Source organism: Nilaparvata lugens, chromosome 10, assembly GCF_014356525.2.
Source record: "Nilaparvata lugens isolate BPH chromosome 10, ASM1435652v1, whole genome shotgun sequence".
Lineage (NCBI taxonomy): Eukaryota > Metazoa > Arthropoda > Insecta > Hemiptera > Delphacidae > Nilaparvata > Nilaparvata lugens.
In genome coordinates this window covers 10,103,842-10,118,031 of record NC_052513.1, presented here as the reverse complement: position 1 = coordinate 10,118,031, position 14,190 = coordinate 10,103,842, and the positions used below count along the sequence as shown (strand labels likewise).

The 14,190-nt window shown below is 33.2% G+C and overlaps 1 protein-coding gene across 1 annotated transcript in view; it reads left to right on the top strand.

The window, feature by feature from the left end:
- Positions 1 to 14,190, top strand: part of LOC111062948 (SEC14-like protein 1) — a 70,741-nt gene that overhangs the window by 41,099 nt on the left and 15,452 nt on the right. The window contains 6 exon segments of the mRNA XM_039436256.1: positions 1,056 to 1,187; positions 5,445 to 5,677; positions 7,775 to 7,875; positions 9,477 to 9,595; positions 11,264 to 11,453; positions 13,422 to 13,510. Of these exon segments, the coding sequence (XP_039292190.1) occupies positions 1,056 to 1,187; positions 5,445 to 5,677; positions 7,775 to 7,875; positions 9,477 to 9,595; positions 11,264 to 11,453; positions 13,422 to 13,510 (864 nt within the window).

Sequence of the window (14,190 nt, the reverse complement as noted above, 5' to 3'; positions counted from 1 at the left end):
TTCGACATAAGCAGTGGCAGCGTTTAGAAAGTTGTACCATGCACATTGTCTCTTGACCAACAAAATGAATGTCTTCTATGGTTGAAAGAGCTTCTTGCATCAGTTGCTTGTAACCTCTGTTGTGAAATAACACGCTTACAATAAATGTACAGTTGTAATTTTTCTGCATCAACTTCAGTCAATATCTTTTTTTATTGCTCTTCAAGAATTTTCATCTCCTTTCTATTGGTGTATGTTGCCGTATTCATACTATGTTGTCTGCATATTCACCGTTACCTATTGAATAGAATATTGTTTATAGTCAGCATACCAAAATCAATCAATCAATAATTTTATTCAATTCAACACAATATACATAAAATAAATCAAAATACAAAAAAATCACAATCAAAAATAATTTTCTAATAAAATACAAAATAGAGGCTTCATGATATGGGGGGGGGTAATATAAAATATAATTACAATTTAATTCTAATCTCAATAATTATTCTATTCAAATACTGTTACATGTTCTTGATTGTTTTGTAGTGGAACTGCAACTAATGATAGAAAGGTAGAATGAGTTGAATTCACCATTCTAGTACTTAAGATTCTATTACTTCGATAATAATTGAATCAATCAGCCGAAATTTGTGACTGAAGCAAGAATTCAAGTAGTAAAATTAGATAAGCTCTTCAATAACTTGGACAACACACTTCATTTTTAATTATTAATCCGATGTAATAATTATTTTTGTATTGGAAAATTGCAATTCAGGTGAATAATTTGATTTATAAAATGCTCAGTCTCTTGATTACAATCCTCTAAATTTTGTATAAATCAAAAATAATAAATTATCGTAACCACGGAAGTCCTAGGCTACATACGTTGTAGTCTGATGAAAACTATTAAGTTCTCCCTCAAAACAACCAGCACAATAACAATAATTCTGGAATATTTTCAAATGTTTTCATCGATCCTGTGCAGTTTTAGTTTGTTTTTGAAGATTATAATTCCTCGACCTAGTTTATTTATTTTTATTTGTATGATGTTGACCATTCAATTTGTGTTTCAGATCATTGGTGTTGACCATGTATTCTTCATCCAGAAAAACGATCTCAACCTTCGCACCAGAACTCTAGAAATTGAAGCATACAACGAGAGCTTTTCAAACAGGGTCTACGTTTTGGAAAAGTGCAGATATTTTGTGAGTATTTTTTATTTATCATATTTTATTTATTTATAATTTTTGAAAAGTAGCACTGATTGGGAGAGAAAAACTAAGGATACTCCTTGTACTATTCCTCTCCCAAATTTAGATTGCATTTAAAAGTCCGAAATAGGGTTATGGTTTCACTTTTCTAAAATGTAGTCCATTTTCACAAAAACAACGAAAACTAAGAATTTTAAATTTTGATGGTTAAAAACAGAATAAAAAACAAAAATATCACACTCAAATCACCATTAATTGTAAAATTTTTGCGTAATTTGACAAAATTTAGAGCCATAAAAAACACAACACAATTTTTACTCAACAATCAATTTTTCGTCTTCATAATATTCCCCTATTTTATAATGTACTTTTAATGTGCATAATCCTTTTAATTTTGATCTTTAAAATTATTCAGAAAGCATTAAAATTGCTCTTGAACTCTTGAAAATGAAGCTGCTGGTCTACGTCTAATACTTATCTCCACCAATCCCTCCAATTCTAGTTGGTCCAGTCTTAAGAAATTACTCTATAAAATGTTCAGTTCTCAGCATTTCAAACCCCAATTCTAGAACCGAACCTTAAATTGAATTTAAATTTTCAACTGAATGAACTAATTCTAAACTCAGCTCCCCAACACTTTCTTTAAATACACAATCTTTAATACACATACTAGTACTTGTGTACTACCATAGAGAAACAATAACATAAGTAGATATCCCATGGTAATCTTTAATACACATACTAGTACTTGTGTACTACCATAGAGAAACAATAGCATAAGTAGATATCCCATGGTATAGGGTGTTTATGTCGTAACTTTTTCTGTTATCTCAAGCCGATAGTCCACGTAGTTCTTTCCCATGAATCTATGTGAAGCTGGCAGTCTCTCATATTGTGCCGTTCATACAATCTCACCCGGCCAAAACTGTAAAAATATACAATAATCGACAGTAATCGGTTTGAGATAACAGTAAAAGTTGCGACATAAACGCCCTATACCATGGGATATCTACTTACGCTATTATTTCTCTATGGTGCTACTTGGTAAGTGGTAGCTCAACTACTCTAGTGAGAGCTGACATGCAAAACACCACTCTTGCATGAAATATGTATGACAGGAGCGTGTGCCGTATTCAAATTCAGGGACAATATTGGATAGGTCATAGATAAAACCAGACGTAAACATTACTCAGCAATATCTTAACAATTCAAATGCTAGAGGAAACCATATACAGTATGACAAATCTTTCCAGTCATTGTTAAGTGCCAAAGAAAGAGATTTCTTGTGCATGATATGATTGGAAGAGGAAAGTAGAAGGATAGTATGAGGAAAACAGCATTGCTTTAGTGAGATTTATTTTTAACTGTCAGCGTTTCTTATGAATACTACCACCGCTACCCATTGGAACAATGATGACTTTTTGGAGAATAACTCACTTTAGAGCCACACGAAGATCAACGGAAATGATGTTTTCCTACAGTTACGTTGAAAAGTGGCCATTGCTGCACTGATTACAGAACGCAAAGAATCACTTTTCCGCTCTAGTGCGGGAAAAATTTTTCTGCACTCCAGATTTGCAACATGGCAACGCAAAATACTTAGTAGGTTATATGGAGCAACAGTGCAGCAAAATCAAAATGAAGTTGGTAACAGTGACTGGGCTGCTATAGTGAGCAGAGGTGCAACCAAGCACAACGCGCTAATTATTATTCATTATATATTATAACCAAGGACAACGAGGACTTTAGGATTTTAGGATTAAGGTTTTTATCAATAATAAATTACACAGAAAAACATTTGATGCATTTCAGGCAATTTTACCCATAATTACCCACTTTTCATATTCAATGGTAACTGTAGGAAAAACTTAATGTGAAATACGTGCGCAAAGTTCCTCTGCTGCACTCAAAAAACCATTCCGCCCTCGCCTACGGCTCGGGCGTAAACGTTTCTTTCGGTGCAGCAAACTGTCACTTTGCGCACTAGTTGCACAAATAACTATTGTTGTTGCAATTTCAACAATATTTCTTAACATAGTAAGATTCACTCTGGACTATCAGCATTTCTTGTAAATAACGCCGACCGCTTCCTTTTCAACCAGTGCTGGCTGAAGTCGATCTTACCGTAGTGATAGGGAACTATTAGGTAATAGTTAATATAGTCCATAATAGCTAAAAAAAAATAATAGAGTAGACATTGAAGAAGTATTTTATAATAGTTTAAAATGATAATAGAGCATTCATTGAAATATTCGCAATAAGTTAATGCTAATCTAATAATTCCCTGTTTATTGTGTCAATAGTATTGTTGCTACATTGTTCCTGACTTAATTAACTTGTGTTATGAAAAATAGCGAACTGTTTTAAATTTATTCATAGGAAAAATATTGAATCAATGAATATTGTTTCAGTCTGGGACACACAACATTCCATGTTGTTGTTGCTGTTGCTCCTACTATTGTATATTGAATTTTTGAAAAGCAAGAGTGAGAATAATTGTGAAGTTGAATGAGAATTGATATTGTAGAATTTTTTCATAATTGAAAAATGCAGTTTTATTTTTGTCATATCCTCATTTTTATTAGACAGTTTCGTGTTGAAACCAACGCACTACAGCTCAAGATGATTGGTTTCAACACGAAACTGCAGTCCTGTATGAAAGGCTGATAAATGTGGATGTGGCAAAAATAAAACTATGTTTTTTTAACTGTGAAGTTGTTTGAGTAGTATTGTTTAAGGATTGTTTAGTATTTGTAGTATTGTGTAGGATTGTTTAGTATTGTTATGTTTAGTGCTCTTAAATGTTCAATAAAGCGATCTGTAGGAATGAAAGAGATAACATTATTATGAAAATATATCACAAACTTCATTTTTATCTTTGATCTAGTTTCATAATATTTTATCCGCATCGGCATTTCAAAATAGTTTCTTTTCCACATTCCTAGAAAAGTTTATGGAGTTATGTTTGTAATTAATTTTATTAGAGATATTAAGAGTTGTATCAAACTTCCTTGTAACTTTTTTTTCTATAAAATAGATTTATAGTACCCTTTTTTGAAATTAATAAAATAATAGATTGAAAATACAAACTATAACAACTAAACTAGTTTCCGTGATCCACACCATATTCAGGTTTAAAAAAATAAATTTTTCAAATAGTTGTTATAATTTGTATTTTTAATCTATTATTTTATTAATTTCAAAAAAGGGTACTATAATTCTATTTTAGAAATAAATATAAGTAGCCCTGAATACATACATTGTAAGATTTTTTTCATTCACTTAGGTCTACTCTGTTTTCTGTTTTAAATATATCCTGGAGTGATCCATGGTCTAGTGATCCTTACTGTCTATCAGCTTTTGGACTGTTATCTATCAACTATCGCAGTACACTGTTTAACCAAATATCTGCAGCGATTACTACGATTTTATAACTGTAATTACTTAATACGAGGGCTATTCAGAAAGTAGATTACGTTTCTATATGTAGTGGCAGTGTGTAGGGCGAGGGCAGCCATTTTGGTGTCTGGGCATTCCGCAGGTCAGTCGGCATCCAGCCGTGCTAGAGAGAGGTTGGCCTCGCTGCTCGTTTCGTCACAATAGCCTTTTGAAATGTGCTCTGCAATCGAAAATCCCGCCAGTTGTGAGGTGCGATCAGTTATAAGGTTTTTGTTAGCAAGAAACCATAGACCGATTGAAATTTATCGGCAAGTTTGTAAAGTCTACGGAAACAACGTAATCAGTGAAGGTGGAGTTCGCCAATGGTGCATTAGATTTAAAAATGGACGAAGTAATGTTAATGATGAAGAGAAGAGTGGCAGACTGAGCATTGTGAGTGATGAGCTGGTTGCAAATGTCAATGAAAAAATTGGGAGGTTTTCCCTCATCCACCCTACAGTCCGGACCTGGCACCTAGTGATTTTCACTTATTCCCGAAGATGAAGACTTGGCTCGCAACACAGCACTTCGATGACGACGCAGATCTCCGCGCGGGCGTGACTGACTGGCTGGCGTCACAGGCGGCCGAATTCTACGACACGGGAATTTCAAAGCTAGTTTACCGATATGACAAATGTCTAAATTTGTTTGGCGATTATGTCGAAAAATAGTATTTAGTTCCTCTTTCAAATGTATATAATTTTTTTTTCTCTGTACTTAGTTTTTTATCCAAAAACGTAATCTACTTTCTGAATAGCCCTCGTATTTTCACTCGAATTATTGAGTCTGACTAAATTACTGTGCTTATTTCAGGTTCACCCAGATAATACGGAGTGGACATGTTTTGAGCAGTCAGCCAGCTTGGACATAAAATCCTTCTTCGGATTTGAAAACTCAATTGAAAAACTGGCCATGAAACAGTACTCTGCCAACATAGCCAGAGGCAAGGAGATCATAGAGCATTACATCAAGGAGTTGCGCACTGAAGGCATTGAACACGTACCACGATGGGTTAGACCACAGAACTCGCCTCAGGATGACGAAGTGTAAGTGCTCTCTTATTTTTTACAACTATTCCTTTTTCCTACAGTTACGTTGAAAAGTGGCCATTGCTGCACTGATTACAGAACGCAAAGAATCACTTTTCCGCTCTAGTGCGGGAAAAATTTTTCTGCACTCCAGATTTGCAACATGGCAACGCAAAATACTTAGTAGGTTATATGGAGCAACAGTGCAGCAAAATCAAAATGAAGTTGGTAACAGTGACTGGGCTGCTATAGTGAGCAGAGGTGCAACCAAGCACAACGCGCTAATTATTAGTATTAGATATTATAACCAAGGACAACGAGGACTTTAGGATTTTAGGATTAAGGTTTTTATCAATAATAAAATTATACAGAAAAACATTTGATGGATTTCAGGCAATTTTACCCATAATTACCCACTTTTCATATTCAATGGTAACTGTAGGAAAAACTTAATGTGAAATACGTGCGCAAAGTTCCTCGCCTACGGCTCGGGCGTAAACGTTTCTTTCGGTGCAGCAAACTGACACTTTGCGCACTAGTTGCACAAATAACTATTTTTAATTTTTCATCATGTTTTCCTCCTTGTCTCCATTCTATTTTCCGGTGATAAAGGATATCCTCTGTCATCAAGGATGCTCTTCCAATGCAACAGAGGCCTCATATTTCCTAATTGACTTGATGCAATAATAGTTATGAGTAGAGTCTTTTGTAGTATTGAGTAGTGTTTTATCCTTCATTAATGATCTTGCTATCTACGATTGATTCTGATCCTTGAAATTTTCGTCATATTTTACTAATATTATTCTTATTTATAATAATTTCATATTCAAATATCATTGCCACAGGTTTTTTTTTAAGAAAACAAATTAAAGTATTCAATCGATGTCATTCCTATTAAAAACTAATCGCTATCAAGAATAAATTTTTCGCCACACTGCACAGAAAGCAGCTGTTTTCCAGTCCCTACGTAGATCTGAAAGACCTTGTTTGCAGACTACGTCAGAAAAGGGTTTCTTTTCCGGTCTAGCCCAGAAAGTTGTCTCTTTCCAGCCGCTCATGGAAGTAGTTAATAAGTCATCCGCTAGATCGGGTGAGTGTCCACTTTCATCATCAGTGCTGAAGTCGCCATGATTTCAGTTCCAGTTTCGAATCAAACTAATTCGCTTCGCAACCAGTTTTATTCAATTATTTATTGTTGATTAATGCATTCCGAATTTTCAAAAATGCTTGAAGATGACTGTGGTATTCCAAGTGAAATTTTAAAAGAATCTGAAATCCTGACTGCAAATCTTCTACCACTAAAATCAAGAGATAGGTACGATAGCTTAACGAGTATTCTTCATTTTGTATTATTTATTTATTTTGTCAGCAATACCTGTAGTGTGGCGAAAAATATCGTTCGCACCACGGGCAAAAATGTTTTTCCAGCTCTCAATCTTTTCTAGTCCTCGGCCTACGGCCTCGGACTTGAAAACCCATTTCGAGCTGGAAAAATCTCATTTTCTGCTCTAGGTGCGAAATAAACTATTTCACTATCTATCCTTCCACCAGGAAATAAGATTCATTATTTGTCAATACAACTAAAGCTGCGTTTACACCAAAGTTATTAACAAAAAATACTTATTTCCGTCCTTATAAATTCTATCAGATTGAACATAACTTATCATACACATGATGAGCATATGTGTTTGTCAAGCTCCGTTTAATCTAATAGAATTTTTTAAGGACGGAAAAATAAATCATTTTGTGATTTAACTAATAAATCAACTTTGGTGTAATCGCAGCTTTATAGGTACTTGATTTTTTTTTTTCATTTTTCTTCAATCACTAATTTTGTGATTGATTTCTATTAGTTAATGCATTCTATTAGGTAATTGATTTTGTTGTTCATATTTTTTTATTGATCTATGGTGTTCTCCATATATTATAAACTGTTATGTTGTTAATGCTGTGTACAATGGAAGAGTAGCAATGGGCAGATTTAGATTGAAGGCTGCCAACCAATCAAACGATTGAGTTGAAAGAAGAAGATGTTGTTAAATGTATCAAGGTATAGATTTGCATTATTGGAAGTATTATTGTGATTTTTTTTATTTACATTTGTCATGTTTGCAGAGAATCCAAGGAAGCAAGTGAATTGGCAAATGGGATTGAAAAGGTAACAGTCTGCTCCAAACCACCCAATGAACAAAATTCTTTTCAACAATCGCCCAAAGGTAAATACAACACATTCTTATTCAATCTATTACTTGAATATGTGTTATAAATATGCATCCCTATCTCTCTCATAGTACGCCCAACAAGGCGTACTTGTCTCTAAACAAGGTTACGTCCAAATAATAACAAATATTAAATCAATTCATTTCTACTAGGATGTATATTGAAATGCATTTTTCCTCCACATACAGACTGTCTAAAGTACTTACTTTACTACCTGAAACATAATACTAAAGTGTCACTTTTTCGCTCTCGGTAGTAAAAAACAGAAAAACTCCCTAGGGAGGAAAAGTGACTCCATTTAAATAACATGGGAAGCATCTCTATTTTAAAAACTTACATGGTAATAGGTTAGAAGGTCTAAGCTCAGATGAGAAAGCATAATAGAGGTGTCTGTCATTGAGTCAACTGAATTTAATACCACAACCAGAAATTTGATCAACTTATGAAATATAAGTTTGTATGATATATTATTCTTAATATTAGTAGACGATAAAAATTTATACAATTTTAAAAATATTTCATTCTATTCAAAATGCCAGCCAACAAATTAATATTTTTGATCTGCAATTCAAATCTGAACCGCGTGATCTGGAGTCAGCCATTTTTGGTAGCTGCCCAGCTGATAGCCTATAATTGTTACAACTTTTGCCGATAGATAGCGCAATCAGCAGTGCCAATCAGACGACCGGTTTTTAGGTTTTAGATTTTAGAAAGAGTTATACAGTATACTGTTTCCAGTTGAGACTAATATACCTCGTTATAGTTGTAAGTTATTACTAGTACTGTAATATAAAAATGCAATTTGTTGTGGATTAATGAATTCTTGTGCAATACTTGTACAAACTGTGGCCTGCAGAAATTTTGTCACTATTATGTTAACAAGATTTCGCCAATCTGCCCGACCGCAGGTGATTTATCTTTTGAAGAATTGAACGCCTGACATGTTGACGTACTCAGTGATAAATGAATCTACTGCTACCTACAAGGACAATATTTTGAAGTTTCTCTTGTCAAAATCGCAATTCCAACTACACCAGCTTCTTGAACACTATAAAGAACTAGCTATAACGTTAATGTAGCAAGAAATATCAAACTTGGATTACAAATATCAATCATGAAGTACACAAATATCAAACATGAAACACAATACAATAGGCTACTTGGGCAAATACCATACATAAATTACTTTAATAAATAGATACCAAGTTACTTTAATTATAAGGATTCAAATTAATGATAATAGCGCCAATTTATGAAACATTTAGTAAAACGTTGTTTACTATAGACAAATATCCATAATTAATAAAAACAATATGGAAACTTGAAGTACCCTTTATTATTTAAAATATTACTACTAGTTTCGACCCTAACTTAGGTCATTTTCAAGTTGAAATGACCATTAATGTTTTTAAACATCCATAATTATAACATTTAATAAAATGGTATTGTATATACAAAAATAACTTTAGCATTTATAACTTCGAAAAATATTACAGTTATTAGGGTAAGTGAAAGCTTTAGAAACTATTTCTTCGGCTTTTTGTAGCTGGTTATATTTTCTATATTTTAAGATTATCGAAAATCATACTTGTTACAGAATGTAAGAACCAACTGGACTCGGACTACATTCAACGTTATTTGGGCGAACTGACACCAATTCAGGAATCAAGTTTAGTTCAGTTAAGGAAGTGGGTAGCCAATCTGCAGCGAGGGAAGGTAATTTCCTACTTATATCTCTCGGTTTTGGCATTTTTTGTTTATGAATTGGTCATAAGCTTCTACCAAGTGTCTTCTTCGAATAATTAATTCTACTCATACTTTATATACGATTAGTATTTTATATGAGCTATAATACAGATTGATCATAAATTATTTATTCAACTTATTTCACAGACGAATTGAACAATTTCACTCATTTGTAAAATCTCTTTTGATATTGTGGAACTTATTCAAATATCTAACACTTATTTGAATTAAAGTGTTAGATTTCAATTTCAATTAAATTTATAACACTTATAAAGTTCGATAAATTTTACATGAGCACATTTAATGCAAGTAAAATATCTAGGCGATATTTGAATTTCACGCCATACTTTGTTGAAAATCGTGATTTTCTGAAACACTCGAAATGAATTAGTAACACAATATCTCAAAATTAATCTTTCAAAAAGAGGATCACGATGATACTCTGAACAAGCACTAAATTCAACAGTAATAACCTATTTATGATTATGAATAATAATGCTTCTATTCCTTCTAAGCACATTAATATGGAAAGTCGAAAGGACTTTGATTTATTGATTTATATCCTTTTTGATTTTGTGGAACCTAACTCTTTCCTCTTTCATATTAACTATTGCTGAAATAACGCACCCCATAGAACTAAAACCCCACTAAAGAGAACTAAATAATTAGTTTGTTGCCTGTTAATGTTCCACTTATCTACGGAATGGTTCAAATAGTTCATGATCATCCGGTTTATTTGTGCTTATCGGCATATCTTGCCAGCATAGATGGATGAATTTCCTGCATATAGGAATAAATTGGAATCAGACTGCACTCATATAATTTCCCTATTGCATTTGGATTATCTATTTCTCTTGGGATACTCGAAGAAAAACATTTATAAAACAGTATACATATAATATACAGTATACTATTTTGAAATCAATTGACCTTAATTAATACTTCTAAACACACTTGATTGATAAAAGTATATATCACACTTAATTTACTTAAAAGTATAGAATATTGGATTGAGCAGAATATATTCTTCAAAATAGTTGTATGAAGTATAGTATGGTACCCAACAAGCATTGTTACTAGAAACTGTGAACGATGGTATCTCGGTTTCAGGTTCTTGAACCAGGTATGTAATTGTCCCACGTATCTTGCAGGAGATTAGTTTTATTGTATTTATTTTCTCTTTTTGAAAGATTAACTGTCATGATGGCCTCAAGACGTCACAATAATTAATTGGATATCACTTTATCATATAGTATGTAGTATTCTTAGGTTTTTTTTTTTTAAGCTTTTGCGATTTTTGTAAATTACTGTAATACTTTCTTTATACATTATAAAATTTGAATTGTATATAAAGTACTTGAAGCAGAATAAGTGAACTGCAACTCACTGCCAACACACAAGGTTTCTTATGTTGGCAGTGCCAAATATTACATTGATAATATTGTTGTACTCAAGTTAAAATCAATGTCTATTTGTATTGTATACTCTTGTGATTAATATTGTACAAATATGTATTTGTAATTTTGGCAATAAATTCAATTCAATAAAGGTTCCAAAGATATCAAATGAAATTATTCAATGCTTTAGATTTGTTTTCTGGGAATGTTCATATTTTAAATCTTCAGTTATATTTTTCAGGTACCCAGTGACACAATGCTGTTGAGATTTCTACGCGCCAGAGACTTCAATGTTGAGAAGGCTCGCACCATGTTGTCGGAATCACTAACATGGCGCAAAAAACACAACGTTGACAGAATTCTGCAGGAATACCAAACTCCACAAGTGGTATCCGACTATTTCCCAGGGGGCTGGCATCATCATGATCAAGGTGAATTTTATATTGTAGCTACTGTCAACTGTCATGCTGTTTTGATATTTTAATTGCTTGCTTTTTGCAAACTGACAGCTGCAAGTTTTAATTTGGTGAAGACAATTGAAAAGTCAATGAATATTAAAGCATTTTATTTATTTATTTATTTATCTATTTATATATTTATTTTTCCTACAGTTACGTTGAAAAGTGGCCATTGCTGCACTGATTACAGAACGCAAAGAATCACTTTTCCGCTCTAGTGCGGGAAAAATTTTTCTGCACTCCAGATTTGCAACATGGCAACGCAAAATACTTAGTAGGTTATATGGAGCAACAGTGCAGCAAAATCAAAATGAAGTTGGTAACAGTGACTGCTGTGGCTGCTATAGTGAGCAGACGTGCAACGAAGCACAACGCGCTAATTATTACTATCATATATTATAACGGTTATAATGGTTACCAAGGACAACATTTTTATTCAATTTGACAATAAATTAAGGTTTTGATCAATAAGAGCATCACACACACAAACATTTGATGCATGTCAGGCAATTTTACCCATAATTACCCACTTTTCATATTCAATGGTAACTGTAGGAAAAACTTAATGTGAAATACGTGCGCAAAGTTCCTCTGCTGCACTCAAGAAACCATTCCGCCCTCGCCTACGGCTCGGGCGTAAACGTTTCTTTCGGTGCAGCAAACTTTCACTTTGCGCACTAGTTGCACAAATAACTATATTAGAACAGTCACAAACACGATATTTGGAAAGAGAAACAGGCAAATGCCCAAAACTTCAATTCCTTGATTTTGACACATAAATAGTCCAAAGTGAGGTTAAGTTTAAAATTTCTGTTTTCACCAAAGATTAACACTCAGAGAATACGTATTCGAGATATGACTGATGAATTTTGAATTTCGAAGGGTTGATAAGAGCCGGAAATAACACTGAACAATCCGAAAGTTTCAATAATATTGAAATAAACTTGAAAATTTTGAGCAGAAAAATTAAAACTACTATCACTGCAACTATCAGCTGATTTTAGCCTTGCTTTCCAATGAATTTCTGCTGTACTGTGCAGGAAAATTGCTTGGTATTTGCAAACTGACTGCTGCAAGTTTTAATTTGGTGAAGATAATTGAAAAGTCAATGAATATTAAAGCATTTTAGCCTTGCTTTCCAATGAATTTCTGCTGTACTGTGCAGGAAAAGCTTACCATTTCTAATGGGAATGTTCACCCATTCTCATTCTCTCATGTGTTGATTGAGATCGATTTCCCATACGAACCAATGGTATTCTCTTGTTCTCAGCAGAGCAGAAAATAAGATTTTGAATTTTGTAATTTGAAAGCAGGACTGTAGGTATGTACTGTGTTAGAGGTGTTATAAAGAGATAAATCCGTCAACCCTGTTAGGGCCAAGCCACGTTTTTCAGACGAGTCGGCTGGGAAGGAAGCTCTCCGATTGGCTGATTATCAGCTGATTCCCAAACGCTAACCCAATCAGCCAATCGGAGAACTTCCTGCCTACTAGTCTGAAAAAACGCTTCGTGTGGCTTGGCTCTTATAGTATGTTAAAAAATGGCTCTTATAGTATGTTAAAAAAATCACTGATAATTATTTTTGAATAAAGTCACAGTCGTCGATAAATTTACTTGAATTAACAATCAAGTGAAATATCCCAATACTTCTAGAAAGTCTAATCCAGTTTAGTCCACCGTGAATACACTCTATTCCCAATTACACAGTCAATCAAGGTTGTGTTCATTGCTTGTAAGATTTACTTTTATTTACAGTGTGTACTTTTTTAATCTACTCATTAATTTTCTTAAAAGTTTGATTGAAAATCATGTTTTACTGGAAAAAACTGTTTTTGCTAATATCATCTCTCTATGTTTTATGTTTTTAAAACGTAAATAGGCTAATATTGTTTTACATTCATATAATTTTAATTATTTCTGTAATGGTTTGATTCTGTTACAGATGGTCGTCCGCTGTATTTATTACGTTTGGGTCAAATGGATGTGAAAGGTCTATTGAAGACTATTGGTGAAGATGGATTGCTCAAGTTGGTAAGTTAATGTTTCCAGAATTGAATCAAACAAAAAATTGAATTTAACATAAGCTTATGAGTTTTTTTAACATTCTATTTAGTCCATTAGTACGTAACTGAGTTGATCTATAAATTGTTCAATCAATAACTTTTTATACTTTGAGAATAATTTACTCATTGTTCATAATAAAAAATATCCGCTGCACAGACAATGATCAAAGATTGATTTCTGATTAATCAAAACATTTTCTCGGATCTCAGAATTTGATCACCTCACTATCTGGATCAAAATTCAATGTTTGATATCGAACACCAATAAGGGTGATTGAATACTGGTGGAGGATATTGATTAATTTTTGCGTCTGACCAAGATAGTACAGGGTGCGGCAGCGAATCTTCCTTTTTTTAAAGTAAATAAATCAGAAAGTTTGTATTTATTCTTTGTAAATGTAGACACCTATATAAATTTTTGTTTCAATCAGTTTTGAATATCAAATCAGGTAGGTGACGTCCCCTATTCTTCATACACTGAGTAAACCGATTTTTTGCGTCTGCCAGAATTGCAGGCGTTATGCTAGCAATTTCTTCCCTGACATTGGTCTTCAAATCTTGTAGGGCCCTTGGACGGTTCACATAAACAATGGATTTCAAAAACCCCCCATAGAAAAAAATCACAAGGTTTTCAAATTGGGAGATCGG